At 40.4% G+C, this 21,140-nt stretch overlaps 1 protein-coding gene across 7 annotated transcripts in view; it reads left to right on the forward strand.

Moving 5' to 3' along the window:
- Nucleotides 1-21,140, forward strand: part of ASHR2 (ASH1-related protein 2) — a 35,326-nt gene that overhangs the window by 1,808 nt on the left and 12,378 nt on the right. For 3 of the 7 annotated variants that reach the window (XR_002022386.2, XR_016085770.1, XM_088904034.1), the window contains one exon: nucleotides 20,332-21,138. The exons of 3 other annotated variants lie outside the window; for them this stretch is intronic. Coding sequence is in view for 1 of the 4 variants with exons in the window: in XM_088904034.1 (XP_088760160.1) it covers nucleotides 20,685-21,138 (454 nt within the window). In the remaining 3 variants the exon portion in view is untranslated. Of the gene's footprint in view, nucleotides 1-3,954; nucleotides 20,173-20,331; nucleotides 21,139-21,140 lie in introns of those variants that run through there. One more of the 7 variants, XR_016085771.1, reaches the window with a different exon arrangement.

Below are 21,140 nucleotides of genomic sequence, written 5' to 3' on the forward strand. Positions count from 1 at the left end.
AAAATATATTATATGTAGTATTTATATGACCTATAGTATATATACATATATGCCATGTCATCATTGTTCAACCTTCGGTTTGACCTTGGTTAAACCTTTGATTGGTGAACCTCTCTCTTTTCCAGTTCTATGCCCGGTCCAATTCTTTCAAGTTTGAACATTGCTTTTCAATTAAAATTAATGAATAAGTTTTCTTTGTTGCTGATAACAAACTAGTACTAAGACCTTTGGCTTCTCTACTTCAATTTGTGGTGATGTACTCACCATATTGACGACCATAATTGTTTTATAATCGTTACCTAACATCATCCAAGTCCACTAATAATTGGGTAGATCTAAAGCATCAGGGCTGGATTGTTTCACAATGACTTTTTATCAAGATTGTTGGGGGATAATCAAATCTGACTTGTTGTTAGTTTTCAAGGGGTTTGCTGAGGAACACTTAATTAGCCTAGGGATTAATTCTATTTTCCTAGCATTGATACCCAGAAAAAGAGATGCCATTTAACTGAGAGAACCCATTAGTTTGGTGACTAGCATCTATAAAATCATGGCCAAAGTGTTGTCATTAATATTAAGATGAGCCCTCCCTAAGTTAGTGACTCAATTCCAAGGGCTTTTATTCAAGGGAGACAGATTTTTGATTAAATTCTAATAGCTAATTGGTGTGTGGAGGATTTTAAGAGAAGAAGAAAAAAGGTCTTTGTGTGTACGTTGCGTTTGGAGAAAGCTTATTTTTTTTTGATCAATAACACCAATTTCATTAAATTAAGAGAATAGAGGGAAAGGAATACAAAGGGAGATAAAATAACTTAGCTCCCCAAAAACAGAAAACTCAGGGAAAGCAAAGAAAATTAAAAACTAGCCCAGAAAACAGCCTCCCTATTCACTCCTTGCTTGGCCAACCCATCCGCAAATGAGTTGGCACTCCTCTTCACCCAGCTGTACTGAATCTCTATGTCCCTATCCAGCCATAAGAACTGTTTTTTCTCATTGTTAAAGTTCCACAAACCACTGTCCTCTGTCTTCAACCAATTAATCACCACCTTCGAGTCACCTTCCAGAATCAAACGGCTAATATTTAGATCTTTTGCTCTTCGAATTCCTTCAAGCGCTGCAAGGATCTCAGCCCTAAGAGAGTCACCTTCTCCAATAGGGCCAGAGAATAAAGCAGTAACAATCCCTTCCTCATTCCTGAAGACTCCTCCAATCTCAGAGGGCCCTGGATTCCTTACACTGCTACCATCAAAATTCAGCTTTAAAAAGCCCGAGGGGGGAGGGGACCAGAACGGACAAAGAGTCCTCTTGCATCTTGCAGTGAGAGCAATCTCTTTTCAGTTTCTTAGCAAGTCATCCATAGGACAATCTGAAAACAACTCCAAAGATTTTAGCTAGTGGACCGCTCTTATAAGGATTCGATCTAACAAATCTTCCAAAGTTTTTTCCTTGTCAGAAAATATGCGTGAGTTTCTTTCTTCCCACAAAGACCAGCAAACCGCTGCCCTAATACACCTCCACATAGTCTTCTCTCGCTTCTTAGGCCAACTGAAAAAAGATGGGGAAAACAAACATTGGACAGTCTCCGAAGGATACCGAGAACACCCAAAACGGGAGAAAACTCACTCCTAAACAGATTTAGCAACCTTACAAGAGACCATGAGGTGGTAGCCAGATTCCCCATCAACTTTACAAAGAGCACATCTATTAGGAAGTAGACAATAGTTGGGTCTCTTTCTTTGGAGTAAGTCTAAAGTGTTGATTCTTTCCAGGAAAATTTCCCAACAAAAAAACCCCACTTGAGGAGGAATAGATCTGCTCCAAATTTCCTTAACTGGAAAGGACAACCCCAGGGGGGTAGGAGGCTGAGTTAAAGTTTCAAAGAAAAAAGCACAAGAAAAGGTACCAGAGCTAGAAAGGGTCCAAAATCTGGTGTCTTCCTTAGCAGGGTTTAGGAAGACACCCTCAAGGGAGGCTAGCAGAGCTACCAGGCTATCCAAGTCCGTATCCCTAATTGCCTTATGCAGGCCAAGGTTCCAACCAAAGCCCGAAGTGGAATTCGAAGGGACTAAGAAAGAAGAAATGGGTTCATTTTTCAAGTCTGAAAGAGCATACAAGGAAGGAAACTTGTCTTTCAGAGGAGAATCCCCGACCCAAAGATGTTCCCAGAAAATTATTCGGTTACCAGAGTTTAGACCATACCTGATCCAAGGGGAGAAAACTGGAAGCAGATCGTGGATGGATTTCCAAGGAGAAGCAGCTGAAGCCCTTGCCAAGATTCCAGGATCCCAGCCATTGTCTTCCAGCCCATGAATGCTAGCCACAATCTTAGTCCACAATTTATCCATTTCCAAAGAGAACCTCCACAACCACTTCCCCAGAAGAGCCATGTTCATTTTCTTGAAATTACCAATCCCTAGACCTCCTATTGTTTTACACCTAGAGACCACCTCCCAACTCACCCTATGATCTCTCTTCTCCTCTCCAGGCTCCCAGAGAAAGTTCCTTATTAATTTTTCCAAAAGATTTGAAACCTTTGAGGGGATCTTAAACACTGACAGAAAGTAAACAGGAAGGTTAGCTAGGGTAGATCTAATGAGAGAGACTTTTCCACCTAAAGAAAGATAACTCCTCTTCCAGGCCGCTAGCCTCTTCCCAAACCTCTCCACAATCGGAGCCCAAAAGTTGACACTCTTAGGATTATCTCCTAAAGGGAGGCCCAAGTAAGTCAGGGGCCAGTCCGTAATAGCACAACCTAGCTCATCTGCAGATTTCCTTAGGTCTCTTTCGTTCACATTCACTCCCGCCACACAACTCTTGTCGAAGTTTACCTTGAGGTTAGATATCTGCTCAAAAAGTTGTACTGTCAACTTTAGATTCCAGATCCAACTGAGGTTCCCTCCTTCACAGAAAAGGATAGTATCATCTGCAAACTGTAGAAGAGTTAAGGGAACCTCCTCCCTTCCTACTCTCCACCCTCTTATCAGATTCCTCGAGTCTGCTCTATGGATCAAACGCCCAAACACATCAACAATAAGGGTGAAAAGAAAAGGGGAAAGAGGATCTCCTTGTCTTAGACCTCTCAACGCCGGAAAGAAGTCAACCACAGTCCCGTTCACCAGGATAGAATAATGGCAAGTCCTAACACAGCCCCAGATCCACTTGCACCACCTGTCACCAAAACCAAAACTCCTCAACACCTCCATCAAGAATGACCAATCAACCAAGTCGAAAGCCTTCTCCAGATCCAATTTGCAGACCACTCCCTTCTTCTTTGACTTTCTAAAGCTCTCCAAGCTCTCATTTGCAATGAGGATCTGATCGGTGATCTGTCTTCCCTCCACAAAAGCACTTTGGTTGGGTGCAATAATAGAGGGGAGCACCTTCTTTATCCTGAGATACAACACCTTAGCAATGATTTTGTACAAGCTAGTCCCCAGACTAATAGGTCTAAAATCTTTTGGTTGAGAGGCATCTTTCTTCTTTGGGACTAAGGCAATGAAAGTTGAGTTCAACCCCGAGTTTATTACACCCCTCTTGTGGAACTCCTCAAAGACCGAAGCAAGATCATTCTCCAAGATATCCGAGCAATCCTGGTAAAAGGCCATTGTGAACCCATCTGGACTCGGAGCTTTTGTCCTATCCATAGAGAAAACTGCTTCCTTTACCTCCTCCATATCGAATCTTTTTTCTAGCCACTCTCTCTTCTCTGCACTTAGAGTCGGCCAATCCAAACCCTCCAACCACACTCTCTCATTCATAGGCCTTCTGAAAATAGATTTGAAGTGATTTACTAGGGTCTCTGCAATTTCAGCCGGGTGAGACAAAACTGTTCCATCAACTTCCAAGTTAGAGATGTAATTCTTCTTTCTCCTTCCATTTGCCATTGAATGGAAAAACCTTGTTTCTGTCTCCCTCCCTTAGCCACTTACACCTAGATTTTTGCCTCCAACTGATTTCCTCCTTGATTAGGATGTCCTCCAACTTCCTCCTTAAAACCCATCTCAACTTCCTTTATTCCTCTCCAAAGGGGCCTCTCTCTTCCTTCTGGTCCAAATCCTCAATTTGCTCCACCAGAATTTTGGAGAAAGAAAGCTTATGATATGGTGGATTGGGTCATTCTCTTGGATACCATGAGAAGTTTTGGGTTTGGGGAAAGATGGTGTGGCTGGATTGAAGCTTGTCTGAGTACTTGCCATTATTAGGGTTTGGTCAATGTGTAGTTAGGGACTTTCTCTGTCCTTTCCTTTTTACCTTGATTGTAGATGCATTCAATAGATTTATCTTGAGAGCATATATTGGTGGATTTATTAGATGTTGGAGGATAGGAAGAAATGATACATTAGTAACACATTTGCAATTTGTGGATGATACAATAATCTTTTGTGAGGGTGGTGATCCCAGGAAGGCAAGGTAGTTAATGTGGGTGATTACATTGGTTTTGGTTGAACACCTTTCTAAATTGAAAAGATTAACTTTGAAAAAAGTTGTGTTTGGGATAAATCTTGATGAGGAGGAAGTGGTTGCAGCAGTGGAGTCCCTAGGTTTAGGTTAGTCTTCACTCGATGGCCAATGAGATACCTAGGTATGCCCCTAGGAGATATCCTGCATGAAAGCAGGTTCTAGAGGCCAATTGTAGAAAGTTGTTCTAAAAGATTGTCAACTTGGAAAAGAAATTACATTTTTCTTGGGAGTAGAATTACTTTGATAAAGTCCACCTTAGCAAACCTGCTAGTTGATTATCTCTCGATCTTTAGGATCCCACAAAGGAAAATGTTGAAATTAGAGAAATTGATGAGGGACTTCTTGAGGGGCTTGGGGAAGGAAGGAATGACCATTTGATTAAATTGGACTTGGTGTGTAACAGCAAGGAACATGGGGGTTTTGGTTTAGGTAATATAGGGAAGAAGCATTTAGCGTTGCTAGGAAAATGGCTATGGAGATGGCCATTGGAGAGGGAGAGACTGTGGCATGAGGTTATAAGTAGCATTCATGGAAGTGCAAGCAATGGGTGGGATGCTGGGGTATCTTTGCGATCTGCTATCACTTCTCCTTGGAAGGCCATAAGTGGAGTGCTTTTTCAGTTTTTAAGCCTTATCAAGTATGATTTGTGTTTGGAGATAAGGTTCTTTTTTGTGAGGACCTTTGGATTGGCAATGCAACCCTAAAAGACTTATTTCCATCTTTATACTCCATCTTTGTATTCAAAAAGGAACCCATCCAGTGCTTTGTTTCTTTCTTGTCATTGATTGGTGTCAGTTGGCATTGGAACTTGGGTTTAAGGAGAGATTTAAGAGACCATGAGTTTGAGCGAGCAGCCTTGCTTTTACAAATCCTTGATACCGTCTTTTTGGATAATTCTAAGCTTGATGGTCATATTTGGGTTCCTCATGCTAAGGGACTGTTCTCTTATGCCTCCTTTTCCACCTTGTGTTTTTTTTTTGATCGATACTTTTCCACCTTGTGTTCATCCCCTATCCCTTGGTCGTTTCCTGTTAAAGAAATTTGGTCCAAACCCATCCCTCCCAAGTTCGGTGCCTTTTGTTGGGAAGCCTTTTCATGGGAAATCTAGCACTCTGGATGTTCTACAAAGAAGAGCCTTTGTATCTCCCCAAACTGGTGTACCCTTTGCAGCACTAATAGAGGAAGTTGTTACCACCTACTAATCTTGTGCCCTTTTGTTGTACGTCTTTGGAAAAAAGCTTTTCAGTCTTTTTGGTAACAGGTGAAATGTGCCCTTGCAGATTGATACCCTCTTTGATAAATAAAGGAATGCAGAAGCAGTTTGGGAATGTATAGTTAATAGCACTTTAAATTGGGTTATATCTTTAGACTTGTTTTTAGACTACTCTGTTGATGATATATGGCAGAATTGGAAGTTTGTAGCAAGTAGCTCTACTGTTAAAGATGCCTATGGAGTAGAAAAGCTAAAGAAATGGGGATTACTAAGCTGATTATTGAAGGTGATTCAAAAGTAGTTGTGGGCTGGTTGAAAAAAGGGGAAGGAATCATATGGAATTTAAGGAATGAATTCAGGAGATTCAAGCAGATTTCTAAATATATGATGATCCAAATAAATGGATTAGGAGGTCTACAAATAGTTTGGCTGATGGTCTGGCAAAGCAAGGAACTCAAGGACACTATGTTCTGGGCAATTCTGTAAATAGTGAATATTTTCTGGGTGGGCTTTGTTTTTGTGCCCACAAATCTTTGTTGTACCTCTTTTTAAATCTAATGAGTTAATTTTGTGTTGCTGATAAAAAAAAGCTCTACTGTTAAAGATAAACCTGCTGTACCTTGGATGCCCACTGAAGAAGGTTTTATGAAGTTAAAATTTTGATTGCAGCAGCCTAGGAAACCCGGGGCCGGCTGGTATAGGAGGAGTGTTGAGGAATACTGAAGGGCAGGTTTGCTGATCAAAAAAAAAAAAAAAAAATACTGAAGGGCAGGTTCTTGATCTATTTTCAGGTCCTGTTAGAGTAGGGGATTCGGTGTATGCTGAGTTCCAAGCAGTAATGGAGGGAGTACAGATTGCTAGAGAGTTAAACCATGATAGGTTGTTAATTGAAGGTGACTCTAAATTGATAGTTGGATGGCTGAAAGAACTGGATATAGTGATCTGGAAATACAGGGGAGTAATGAAAAGATTTAAATGGCTGATTAGTACGAGTTCACATCGTCTGTCCTAGGGGACAAAAACTTTTCTGTCCCGATCAATGATAATCAACCATGTTGCTCTTCTTTGTAAATTTCAAAATTAACGGAGTCTAGACCTTAACAGCAGTCTGGACTCCAAAACTTATCAATTTTGGTTTAACCACCCTTTGGATCCCACTTTCCAAGTTTCTCTTCCCCATTTTCGTTCTGCACTCTCTCAAACGAAGTTCGCCCGCACCAATGTCGTCGCACACTGCCATTGCAATCAAGCCACCGTCGTTCGTCCGTGGCAACAGCCAGAGTCTTTCTTGACCACCCTCATTCCCCTTGCCAAAACACTACCTTCGCGAGCTGAGCTACAAGAGTTCGTCTGCTGCAAGCTTCCAAAATCTTTTCATTGCTCAATGCCAACGTTCAGAGCCACCAATGATTCTTTCCGGAATCTTTCCACTACAACTCTTTGTTTTGCCTTCTAAGAGAGTTTGTATCAGAGTACTGATGAACTTGATGATCACAGAAGAGAACAATGATGATCAATTATAAAGAGAATAAGTGAACAACGATGAACCTGATGATCACAGAAGAGGAGGCTGCCGAGTTTTCCCTTTTCTTTTCATTTCAGCAGTGCTTATTTTGGCTTGAAGTTGTTCATCTTTTTTTTTTCCAATTTTTCTTCCTTTTTCCCTCTTATCTTCTTGTCTAGAAAAATTTCACACTGTAAAGTTGTTTCATTTCTTCTAAAATTCCTTGCAAACTAAATGATTTATAGATGCAAGAATCTTTTGTATATAGATGGAAGAAGAAAGTTATGAGTCTCTCTCTCTCTCTCTCTGACATATGAGCATAACTGGTTGGTGGACATTGGAGATGATATTCCATGGCTTGCTAATAATAGAAGTTTTCCCTGAAACTTGTAATTTGAAGATGTAAAGGTGTGGTAAGGTTTTGCATTCGATCTTATCCTTGTCTCTTTCAGAAAAAGACTTTTCAATCAACTATGCCTACCTCAATTGAACTCCCTCTTGGGACTTTTACCCAATGATTGAGATGAACTTTGAGGTCGCATATAACCATACCGATGTTAACACATCTACAGAAACTAGAGGCACTATAACAACAAGGCATGGTTTTCAAAATTGGACCGGATCGGACAGTCGGACCAGAAAAACTGGGAACCGGTCAGGTGATCGGTTCCATTTTACCCCAAAACCGTTAATTTGCCCAAAAACGTTGATGTGTTTAGCAAACCGCTGACCTGGGTGGTCGAACCGTTCAGCGGTTTTGGCCATTTTTAATTTTTTTATTTTTTTGTCAGAATGGGCCATCCATTCGGTTCGAACGGTCGGACCGTTTGACCCAGGAACCAGACCCTTGACCGGTTCATTGTCCGGTTTGATTTTAAAAACCTTGCAACAAGGTAATTTATGTAGTTAATTATATACATCAGTCAATTGCTTTTCATTACAATACTTGAAGAATCCACAAAGAATTGGTCTTGCGACTGTGTATCAATTATCAAAAGGTCAATTCATCATATTTTTTATCTTTACAGTGTAATCTAGATATCGTTAAGACTTAATAGGACAAAACCTTGCAGAGTGTTATTGAATGACAAAATTTTAAGCTGGGATTTTTTGAATTGGATGTTCTTACATCATTGTCACAATCACCTGTCATCTCCGTAAGCTCTTCTTCCATGGTCTCCACCGCCTGGATCCTCCCATCATTACAATCAGAAAAAATCAATCCCAATGATGAAAGAATCATGAAAAGAATCCTATCAACATGTTCATCATACCATTTCCTTCCTCTCTTGTAAAACACTAGGGGCCCAACAACCACTCTTGTCTCCTGCTCCTCCAAATCCTAATCCAGTTTATGTAAATTCCAATGAAACTTAACCTTAGATTTTTCTGATAACCGTTGTTGTGGAAATGAACTCTCAGAGAAATAGCGGTAGTCGAGAAAGACTCCGGCTGTTGCCACAAACTAACTATGGTGGCTCGATTGCAGTGGCGGTGTGCGATGATGTTGGTGTGGGTGAACTTTCATTGTGACGTGGTTGATTATCATTGGCAGGGAAAGACGATGTGAGCTCAGATATGATTACTAGAGTACAATGGGAAAGGAGATCAGGTAATGGGATGGTTGGTTATTTAGGTTGCATTTGGCATTGCAGTTAGGTAACTTATTGGATTTTTAACAAGTTCAATTTAAAAAGTTATTTAAAAGTATAGTATTGGCATTTGGTGAGCATTGTTTATTAAAGTTCTATTTAAAAAGTCCTTTGGGAGGAAGGATTATGTTGATCTAAGTCTACAATGGCCAACCTTCTTATCTATTTTTCACCCACCTTCCATATTATGGTAACAGTAGCAAGGAAATTAGAGAAATACAGAAGGGATTATGGAAATCGAGGAAGGATAGAAAGGACCATTTGGTGAAGTATAATTGGCGTGTAGATCTAAGGATCAAGGTGGGTTGGGGATAAGTGACCTAATCCTCAAAAAATTTTGCTTAGGAAGTGGTTGTGGCACTTGCCTCTAGAAAGGTATAGACTGTGGCAGAGTCATGGTAAGTATTCATGGTGCTTTGGACAATGGTTGGGATGCAAAGGTCTCATCTCTTGCTTCTTTAGCTTCACCTTGGAAATCCATTATGAGGTACTCCCTACTTTCTTGAACTTCGCCAGATTTGATGTAGGATGTGGTAATGGAGTCCTCTTTTGAGAGGACACTTGCTTGGGTGATTCTCCTCTTATAGTCCAATTCCCTATGCTTGGGTGATTTCACCATTAACAATAATGATATGTTTGTTGAAAGATTGAGGTTTAAGAGACAAACAGAATGTTCCCTTGTCATGTGATTAGAGGCATCAAAACTGATTATCCAAAGATAATTGGGAAAAGAACAATACTAAGCTAACTCACCAAATAGACCAATGGTTGAAAATGCAAAAAGAAATGGTTGTAGATATCAATTTCCACATCTTCTCCTCAGTACTCTAAATTGAATAGGAAGTGATGGGAGGAGAAATTGTATCACCTTTTGAGTTCTGACCCTTTCATAGTAGTCTGATAGGCTTTGTGTTGGTTTTTCTTTGAACCATTCATTTGCTTTAGGTAGCTGAGTAGGACACTCAGTTATTATGTGTCCTAGTTGCTTATGATAGGTCAGTGTTTTAAAAGGCGTGCCTTAGGTGCGCCTAGGCGTAGAGGCAATGTGCTTTCCAAGCTGGGCGCCTTGCCCAGGCTAAGGCGCACAAACCTTGAATAGGCGCTCGCCTTTGCGCCTAGGCATGTGCCTCAGGCCAGGCGAGCGCCTGGATGACGTTTAGTTGTTTACACAATTCAACTTAAAATAGGATTCGAAATTATATTAAAAAAACACAAAATAGGAAACTTAGAAAAAAAGGAAGGTGAATCGACAGGGTCTTTGACAAAACAACCAAAAGAAAAAAAAAGAAAAGAAAGGAAGGGGTTAGATTCCACAAGAAATTAAAAAGTCTGAGATCCAAAATAAGAGATAGGAATAGAGAGGAATTTGGGAGATTGGAAGAGTTAAAAGCCAGATTGACAACCCAAATTGAGGATTTAGATTTAAAGGAACATCAAAGGACCTTGAGTGCACAAGAAAGAGAATTGAGATGGAAGTTGAAGAAGGATTTGGAAGAGGTCCTATTGAGGGAAGAGATATCTTGGAGGCAAAAATCTAGGCATCAATGGACCAAAGAAGGGGATGGGAATACCAAGTTCTTTCACGCTATGGCCAATGGGAGAAGGAGAAAAAATTTTGTGACCAAGATTGAGGTTAAAGGAGTAGAAATTGAGTCACAAGAGGAGATAACCAATTGCTTTGTAACTCACTTCAGATCCATTTTGAGCAGGCCGCTGGAGAGAAGGGTGAGAGTGGAAGATCTAGATTGGCCAGGTCTATCAGTCGGTGAGGCAGCTTGGTTGGAAAGAAACTTTGAAGAGGAAGAGATAAGACAAGCTGTCTTCTCTATGGACAGGTCAAAGGCTCCTGGACTAGATATTTTTACCATGGCTTTCTATCAAGAGTGTTGGGACATTATTAAAGAAGATTTGTTTGAGGTGTTTAGGGAGTTTGAAAACAACCATGTGATTAGTTGCGGAGTTAATGCCACGTTCTTAGCTCTCATTCCAAAGAGATCAGATGCCAAACACCCTAAAGATTTCAAGCCGATTAGTTTGGTGACCAGCATCTATAAGATTGTGGCAAAAGTGCTTTCTTTAAGGATTAAAAAGGTCCTTCTGTCTCTCATTACTCAAACCCAAGGTGCTTTTGTCCAAGATAGGCAAATTATAGATCAGATCCTTATAGCGAATAAATGTGTGGAGGAAATGAGGAGATCCGACAATCAAGGTTTTATTTGTAAGCTGGACATTGAGAAGGCCTATGACTCAGTGGATTGGGATTTTCTATTAGAAGTGCCAAGGAAATGTGGATTTGGGGATAGATGGTGTAGGTGGGTGAGTGGATGCATAACATCTTGCCAATTTTCAGTTCTAGTTAATGGAGGGGTCAAGGACTTCTTCCCAGGATGTAGAGGGCTCAGACAAGGAGATCCTCTTTCCCCCTTTTTGTTCACACTTATGGCAGATGTGCTCAGTAGAATGATTTCTAAAGCAGATAGGGAATGGCTAATAAAAGGTTGGAGGATAGGCAGGAATAATGTCACAGTGACTCATCTTCAGTTTGCTGATGATATCATCATCTTTTGTGAAGGGGGAGATTTAGGGAGAGTGAGGAACCTAAAAGATCTTATTAAATTCTTTGAGTCTGCTTCAAACCTATCTATTAATTTTGACAAAAGTTGTGTGGTGGGAATCAATTTTGAAGATTGAGAGGTAGAGGCTATAGCAGGTTCTATAGAGTGTTTCATATATGGTTAGCCTTTAACCTACTTGGGCCTTCCGTTAGGAGCTAACCCAAAAGAAAGTCGGTTCTGGTATCCAATTGTGGAAAAGTTTGAAAAGAGGCTGGCTGCTTAGAAAAAAAGTTACATTTCGATAGGGGGTAGAGTGACCTTGATTAGGGTGACACTTGCTAGTCTTCCAGTTTATTTTCTTTCTGTATTCAAGATACCCTTAAGGGAAGCCAAGAAGCTAGAAAAGGTGATGAGGGATTTCTTGTGGGAGCCAGGGGAAGAGAAGAAGGATCATTTGATTAGGTGGGAGATAGTCAGTAGGAGTAAGGAAGAAGGGGGATTAGGATTGGGAAATCTAGTTCTTAAGAATGAAGCTTTACTAGGGAAGTGGCTCTGGGGATGGCCATTAGAGAGAAAGAGGTTGTGGCACAAGGTGGTGAATAGTATTCATGGCTGTTTGCAGAACGGTTGGGATGCCGGGGTATCTTGACGGGCAACTCTTGCAACACCCTAAAAGGCCATTCACGGAATTCTACCCCATTTTCTCAATCTGGTCAGGTATAATGTTAATTCTGGACACAATGTTCTTTTTTGGGAAGACATTTGGGTGGGCAACCAACCTCTTAAAGACCTTTTTCCCTCTCTTTACTCTCTTTCCCTTTATAAGGAAGAGCCAGTTTCTAGTTTTATTTCCTACTCAGAATCTTCTGTGGCCCTAAACTAGGATTTTGGTTTTCGTAGAGGGTTACGTGATGATGAAAGTGCTTGTGTTTCAGATTTATTGTCTTTACTTGAGCCTATTTGTTTAGATCCCCTCAAACCTGACACAAGAATTTGGGTCCCTAACCTGAAAGGTTTGTTCACTTGCTCCTCTTTCTTCAAGTCCCTTTGTTCTACTTCTGCACCTCAGAATTTCCCAGTTAAAGAATTTTGGACTAGGCCCATTCTCCGAAAGACTGTTGTTTTTTGTTGGGAAGTTTATTATGGTAAGATTAACACCTTTGAAAACCTACAAAAGAGAAGACCAAAATGGTGCTTATCCCCTAATTGGTGTGTTCTTTGTAAATCTCAGAATGAGGACTGTCACCACTTACTAATCTCTTGCTTCTTTGCTACAGCTTTATGGAATTAGATTCTTATGTTGTTTGAGTGTAGGTGGAACCTGCCATCTGATACCAGTTTGTTGTTTAGTCCGTCTATTTTTGAATGGCACACAAAGAGAGGGAGAATTATGTGTGTCGACAGTTGTTTGTGTATTCAGGTTTAGTACCATAAGGGTACTATTGTAATTTCTCTTCTGTTTATATTGTTCGACTGGACTAGTATAAATAATAATTTCATTCATTCGCCCCCTAAGTTCTGGAGGGCTTTCAGTCACTCGACTTACCTCTCTTCTCTCTTCTCCTCTCCTCTCTTCACTTGCTCTTGTCAACATGGTATCAGAGCATGTCGTCCAGGCCTGAAGGTTGATGTCAAGCTAACTACTGTTGCATCCAGTGCTGTCTCCAATCGAACTCCTAATCTGGTGAAATCAGTTCGACCCAGAAGTTACAGTCTTTTCGTCTTCCAGCCTAGAAGTTGCTCCTCTTGTCTGCTCGACTGTAGAGAGACTATTGTTTGAGGTTTGTAGAGGGTGTTCTGTCTTCAGAAAGGCTATCATCTGAAATTAAAAGAAGTATTGGTCATCTTCTGTTCGGCTGCCTATTGTTTGAGGATTCGTAGAAGGAGTTCTGGTTTACAGGGAGACTATCATCTGAAACTAAAAGAGGTACTATCATCCTTGTCTGTTCGGCTGCCTATTGTTTGATGAACTGTTCAGCTGCCCTACTGTTGTCTGTTCGATTGCCTATTGTTTGATGAACTGTTCGGCTGCCCTACTGTTAAGTGACTATATTCCTTAACACAGTAACTGTATTCAAACCTTTTTTTTATTGGTATTGTGGACTGTTGATTGTCTGTTCAGCCGATTGATTGTCTGCTCAATATTAATCTTATTGATTGACTGTTCGACTACCCTGTTGATCTCCTTGACTGCAACAACAGTGTGCAGATTTGTTTTCAGTGAAACCGTAGGTCAGAAGGACCTGTTTCAGTACTGCAACAACAGTGTTCTGTTTTTTTTTTTGCTCTCAGTGAAACCGGTGGTCAGAAGGACCTATTTCTGCAATAGCCTTGTACGGCTGTACTTTTTTTGGTTGCTGTTTCAGTTTTTATTCTGATATCATGGGCAGTGAAGATTCAGCCACATCTGGAGTTTCCTCAATGCTGAATGGAATGGGTGGGGGTGACCTATCCTTTTCCATGGCTGTTGTCCCTCTTGATGGTTTAAATTACCTAGAGTGGTCAAGAGGGATCAAATTATACATCACGACAAGGGGGAAGATAGGCTATATGAATATGATAGATGGAATCAGGAGAACAATATTGTTATGTCCAGGCTCTTGGTTTCCATGCAACCTCAAATCAGGAAGAATTTCATGTGGGCTGAAACAACGAATGAAATCTGGGAACAAGCAAAGTCTACATATTTAGAATTGCGACACTATGCCAAAATTTATCAACTGTAGGCAACATCTTCTACTTGTAGACAGGGGGAGAGGTGTTTATCGGTTTATTACTCTGACTTAACATCTGTCTGGAAGGAATTGGATCACTACCAGAGTGTGGATTGGAAGTGTGATGAGGATGCTAAGAAGTACAAGCAGCTTGTCTCCCAGCAAAGGGTGTTTGCATTCTTACATGGTCTGAATCCTATGTATGAATCTATCAGGGTTCAAATTCTCAGCTCTAAGGATCTCCCATCTGTTCAGGAAGTCTATGCTCTTGTACAGTCTGAAAGTTGGTCTTCATGTTACAGAGTCTATGAGTCAGTCCTGTAAGAAAAAATTCTATTTATGGCATTGTCGTCTTGGTTATTTGTCTTTTGAGTCTTTGAAAGTTGTATTCCCAGAACTGTTTAAGTCAATGTCTGTTTCTGATTTTTCTTGTCAAACGTGTCAGTTGAGTAAGCATTGTAGAACTCATTTTCTTCAAAGAAATAGTAAATCTGAATCTCTGTTTCACATTGTTCATTCTGATGTATGGGGCCCTGTTACTTTACCATCTGAGAGTGGCTACAAGTATTTCATTACCCTCATTGATGATTATTCTAGATATACTTGGGTATACCCGATGCGAACCAGGGAAGAAGTACCAAAAATCATTCAAGATTTCCAGCGGATGGTCTTCACTCAATTTTAAACTGAAATCCAAATTTTTCAATCAGAAAATGCAAAAGAATTTTTTCATAGTGACCTCATGGAATTTTTTGCTTCGCATGGTTGCCTTCACCGTAGCTCTTGTGCCCGCACACCACAACAAAATGGTGTGGCCGAACGGAAGAACCGACATCTCCTTGAAGTGGCTCGGGGTTTACTACTTCATATGAATGTTCCCAAACGGTTTTGGCTTGAAGCTGTTCTTTGTTCCACTTACCTTATAAACTGTATGCCCTCTCGTTGATTAGAGTACAAAGCCCACATCAACTTCTCTTTCCTAAGGCTCCTCTTCTTTCTATTCCTCCTCGTGTCTTTGGTTGCCGGTGTTTTGTCCAAAATCTGTCTCCCACCCGTGGGAAATTGGATTCTCGTGCTATCCCTTGCATATTTCTTGGTTACTCCTTCACTCAAAAGGGATACCGTTGTTTTGATCCTGTTTCTCGTAAATTCTATGTCTCCATGGATGTTTCTTTCTTTGAAGATGAGCCTTTCTATCCTGTTTCTCCTCAGGGGGAGTGTAGGCATGAGGAGAAATTGGTTCAGCTTCCATCTCTTCCTGACCCTCCACCTTTTCGTGTTTTTTCTCGTCGTCACAAAGGCCAACCAAATTCAAGAGCTGTAGAGAATCCGAAAGTTGTACCTCCAGTGCCATCAGACTCTTCGGGGGAGGATCATACTCACTCAGGTATTTTGGCTCCCAATGATGTCCTTGAATCTATTGAAAATGATTCCTCTACTGTTAATGATCTTGACCGCCCTATTGCTCACAGGAAGGGTGTTAGATTGTGCACCACTAAACATCCCATTTCCAACTTTGTCTCCTATGAGAACATTTCACCCTCATTCCGTGCTTTCCTTACCTCTATTGACAGTGTCCCTATCCCTAAGAATGTGGCAGAAGCTCTTTCAGTTCCTGAATGGACAAATGCCATGAGGGAAGAAATTAATGCCCTTCACAAAAATGGCACATGGGAACTTGTTGATCTTCCTAAGGGAAAGGTTCCAGTTGGATGTAAATGGGTGTTCACAGTCAAGCATAAGGCTGATGGAACAGTGGAAAGGTATAAAGCTCGCTTAGTGGCAAAGGGATTTACTCAAGTGTATAGAGTTGATTATGCAGAAACTTTTGCCCCCGTTGCCAAGATGAATTCCATTAGAGTTCTTTTCTCTCTTGCGGCTAATCTGGATTGGCTTTTACACCAGCTTGACATCAAGAATGCATTCTTGAATGGTGACCTTGAAGAGGAAGTGTACATGATTCAACCTCCTGGTTTTGTAGCTCAAGGCAATGAACAGAAAGTGTGCAAGTTGAAGAAGTCCTTATATGGGCTGAAACAATCACCAAGAGCTTGGTTCAGCAGATTTCGTGTGGCAGTTCAGCAGAAAGGATACAGGCAATGTTAATCAGATCACACACTGTTTGTGAAAAAAGGAGAAGGTAAAATTGCTGCTCTAATTGTATATGTGGATGACATAATTGTTACTGGTGACTAGGAGGATGAAATTCAGAAATTGAAACTTTTTCTTGCCACTTAGTTTGAAGTGAAGGATCTAGGACCTGCCAGATACTTCATCGGAATTGAAGTCGTCTGATCAAAGAAGGGTATCTTCAGGACACTGGTGACTAGGAGGATGAAATTCAGGACACTGGAAAGATGGGGGTGAAGCCAGTTGACTCTCCCATTGACCCCAACCATAAATTAGGTGACAACTGTGGTGAATCGCTCAAGGATGTGAAACAGTTTCAGAGGCTTGTAGGGAGATTGTTATACCTTTCTATGACTCGCCCAGACATTGCATATGTTGTTGGTGTCCTCAGTCAGTTCATGCATACTCCTATGTCTTCTCATCTTGAAGTAGCAGAGAGAATCCTTCGATATCTAAAGAAGTATCCGGGTACTGGTTTGTTGTTTCAAAAGCACGGACATTTGAAAGTTGAAGTTTATACAGATGCAGATTGGGCTGGATCCCAAAGTGACAGAAAGTCTACCAGTGGCTACTGCACCTTTGTAGGAGGGAACCTTGTTACATGGAGGAGTAAAAAACAAAATGTGGTAGCTAGATCCAGTGCTGAAGCTGAATATCGTGCTATGGCCCACGGGGTTGCTGAAGGCATGTGGATAAAGAATTTGTTGGGGGAGTTGGGTTTCCCAGTGGCCAAACCTATAACTCTATTTTGTGATAACAAAGCAGCTATAAGCATTTATGCCAATCCGGTGCTACATGATAGAACAAAGCACATCGAAGTTGACAAGCATTTCATCAGAGAAAAAGTTATCATAGGCGAAGTGTGTACCCCCTATGTCACTTCTGAGAACCAGCTTGCAGACATCTTTACAAAGGGTTTAAACCTTTCCAGACATCATGATCTTTGTGACAAGTTGGGCATGATTGATATCTATGCTCCAACTTGAGGGGGAGTGTTGACAGTTGTTTGTGTATTCAGGTTTAGTACCATAAGGGTACTGTTGTAATTCCTCTTCTGTTTATATTGTTCGACTGGACTAGTATAAATAATAATTTCATTCATTCGCCCCCTAAGTTCTGGAGGGCTTTCAGTCACTCGACTCACCTCTCTTCTCTCTTCTCCTCTCCTCTCTTCACTTGCTCTTGCTCAACAATGTGGAAGTGCATAAGAGCAGCTTTGTTGTGGACAGTTTGGGAAGAAAGGAACATCGGAATCTTTTGTGAAAAAGAAAAGAGCTTCTTGGAAGTTAAAGAATGTATTTTGACAAGGGCAATTCAGTGGCTGAAAACTCTAAAGATCTTTGATGCATACTCTTTTGCTGACCCTATGGAGAAATTGGTTAGCAATGGCTAATACTTCTACCAGGAAGGATAGACATGGGGTTGAATGGATGCCACCGGGGGAGGAGTTTATCAAGCTGAACTTTGATGGAAGTAGCCGAGGAAATCCAGGACCTTCAGGCATAGGAGGAGTGTTGAGAAACAAAGATAGTAACGTGATATCTTTGTACTCAGGTTCAGCAGGTGTGGGAGACTCTTTAAGGGCCGAATTACTGGCTGCTGTACAAGGAATCCAGCTTGCAAATCAGGTAGGCATAGAGCATCTGATTATTGAAGGGGATTCCCAGGTGATAGTGGGTTGGCTGAAGGATCTAGACACTGTGATTTGGGGTTTTAGAGATCTTCTCAAAAAGGTTAAATGGTTAACAAGGAATATGACAATCAGAGTTCAGTGGGTAGGCAGATCAGCAAACTCATTGGCTGATTCACTTGCAAAACAAGGGGTTTCTCAGGATACTTTATTTTGGGCTTCAGTGTAATTTCTTTTGTACTTATAATTCTGTAATTAGCTTTAAAGGAAAGGTTGCATCTCGTGCCTTTCCACGAGTTGCGTGTAACTCTTATTTGCTGGTTTAATAAAATTTCACTCATTTATCAAAAAAAAAAAAAAAAAAGAAAGTTTGGAGGGAAGACTTCCTTCGTTCAAAAGTTAGCACTCCAGAAACAAACCAGAGGAAGCTGAAGCTCATTGAAGCTCAAGTTCGTCCAAGACTCCAAGCCCGAATCGAACAGAGCTACAATATCAGCCTATAAGGCATGTTATGTATTTTTTTTTTTGTTCTTCTTCCTATGGCAGTTGGCAATCTAGGCTGAAACAGGGGCTCCGCCCTATTTTTTTTCTTCTTCAGCCTCTTCTTCTTCTTCGTACAAAACATGCATAAAAACAGGGGCTCTGCCCCTTTTATTTTTTTCGATTTTTCTCAGTAAAACAAAGACTCCACCCTTCAGTTTTATCACTAAAACAGGGGCTCTGCTCTTCTGTTTTATCAGTAAAACAGGGGCTCCGCCCTTTCTCTTATTCTTCTTCTTCTTCTTCTTCAGTTTTATCAGTAAAACAGGGGCTCTGCCCTCTCTTCTTCTTTCTTGCAGTCTTGTTTGTTGCACAAAAACAGGGGCTATGCCCCATTTGTTTTTTCAGTTTTTGTCATAAAAACAGGGGATCCGCCCCTTTTTTTCAGTTTTTCTCATTAGAGCAGGGGCTCTGCCCCATTTTTTTTTCAGTTGTTATCATAAAAGCAGGGGATCCACCCTATTTTTTTTCAGTTTTTCTAATTGAAACATATTGCTTTTCAGTTTTTATCATACAAACAGGGGATCCGCCCCTTTTGTTTTCAGTTTTTCTCATTAAAATTGGGGCTTCATAGTCCACCCCATTGTTTTTTTAGTTTTTTATCATTAAAATTGCCCATTCTTCTTTATAGTTTCTACAAAGACTTGCATACTTGCAGAATTGCAGTCTTGCTTCTTAGTGAGTTAAAACAATTCAGTTTTTCTCATTATCAAATAAGATAGTTTATTTATTTCTGTTATTATCAAGCAGAACTAGAATAGTTTATTTATTTTCAAAGATAGGTGCACAAATATGAGTATTGATAGTTGCAAATTGTAATTTGTTATTTGCCAATAGGAAATTTTGCCAACCGAGTAAAGAGATGGGAGACAAGTCCGACAATACTCAAGAAAGCAATAGGAAAGACCCGAGTTAGAAATATTGTTATTTGCAAGATCCAAAGAATACAAATTCTGTCACTTGCAAATTTTGTGGCAAAATGACAAATGGAGGGATCTATAGAGAAAAGGAGCATTTGATTGGTGGAAGAAGAAATGTAAAAGTCTATCCTAAATGCTCGAAAGAGGTGAAAGAAGAGATGTTAGCATACATGCATAGAAAAAAAATCAATGAAAGAGGACATAGTTGGAAGTCAAGAGGGCAGAATTCCTGATTTTGATGATTTTGAAAACATAATTGAAGATGAGTATAAGATGGGGGACAAGGTGGAAGTTCTTGGTGTTGGTGGTGGTGATCACATTCCTTCTGCTTCAGGTTCAAAAAGAAGTTCTAAACAGTCCCCCACAAGAAGGCAAAAGGGGCCTTTGGATAAATTTTTTCCTACTCCAAGCCCAGAAGAAATGAAGCAAACCACTATTAGTGATGCGTATAATAAAAGGGAGAGAGCAAGTATGCATACACATTGCTAGATGGTTTTATCAAGCTGGTATTCTCTTGAATACCGTACGCTTGAAAAGTTTTGAAGCAATGGTAGAGGCAATAGGGCAATTTGGTCCGGGATTAAAAATCCCAAGTTACTATGAGTTGCGAATTCCTTTCTTGAAGGAGGTTGATTATACAAAACATTGCTTCAGCACCATAATGAGTCTTGGGAAAAATGGGGCTGCTCTCTTATGTCTGATGGGTTGACAGATAGAAAGGATAGGACCCTCATAAATTTTTTGGTCCATAGCCGTGCGGGGACAATGTTTATAGAGAGCATTGATGCTTCAAGTGAAGTAAAAACAACTGAGAGGTTATTTATATTGCTTGACAAGATGGTGATGAGAATCGGTGAGAAAAATGTTCTCCAAGTTATTACTAACAACGCATCAAATTATGTCCTAGCCGGTTTTATACTTTGTTATTATTTCTATTTAACTTTAGTCTTTTGACATGTTAGAGTCACATTTCTTAATTCTTATTTCTTGAATTGTTTTCTTGTATTATTAGGGAAATTTTTGATGGCAAAGCATCCTCATCTGACATGGACACTGTGTGCTGTCCATTGCTTAGACTTGATATTGGAAGACATTGGAAAGTTGCCTACTGTGAAGAGAACAATTGAGAGGGCAATTGCACTTATGGGTTATATCTATAACCATCCAGGTTTATTGAACCTGATGAGGAAGTTCACAAATCAAAGATTGATTAGGCCAGCAAAAACCTGTTTTGCTACTTCCTTTCTCACATTGTAGAGTATATACAAACAAAAAAAGAATTTGAGAGGTTTATTCAACTCAAAGGAATGGAGTGATAGCAGATGGATAAAAGAAGCAAAAGGGAAAAGAATAGGGGAGACAGTCATGATGCCCACATTTTGGAATAATGTCATCTTTACTCTTAAAGTGTGTGGCCCTCTTGTTTGTGTATTAAGGTTGGTGGATCGTGAAAGCAGGCCTTACATGGATTACATTTATGAGGCTATGGATCGAGCAAAGGAGGCCATTGACAAGGCATTTGGTGGAAGGAAAGAAAAATATGAAATTTTTGAAATTATTGATAAGAGGTGGGAATGCCAACTCCACCAACCATTGCATGCAGTTGGTTACTTTTTAAACCCCCAATTTTATTATGATGATCAAGAGAGACTTGAAACAGATGAAGAGGTTATGATGGGGCTTTTTAAAGTAATTGAGATGCTTGAGAAGGACAAGAACAAGAGAAGTGTAATCATTGATGAAATATCCAAGTACAAGAATGCAGAAGGCATTTTTGGTTTTGATATGGCTATTTCCCAGAGGAAGACTAAAGCACCAGGT

The sequence above is a fragment of the Nelumbo nucifera genome, chromosome 4, assembly GCF_055504915.1.
Source record: "Nelumbo nucifera cultivar China Antique chromosome 4, China Antique-T2T, whole genome shotgun sequence".
Lineage (NCBI taxonomy): Eukaryota > Viridiplantae > Streptophyta > Magnoliopsida > Proteales > Nelumbonaceae > Nelumbo > Nelumbo nucifera.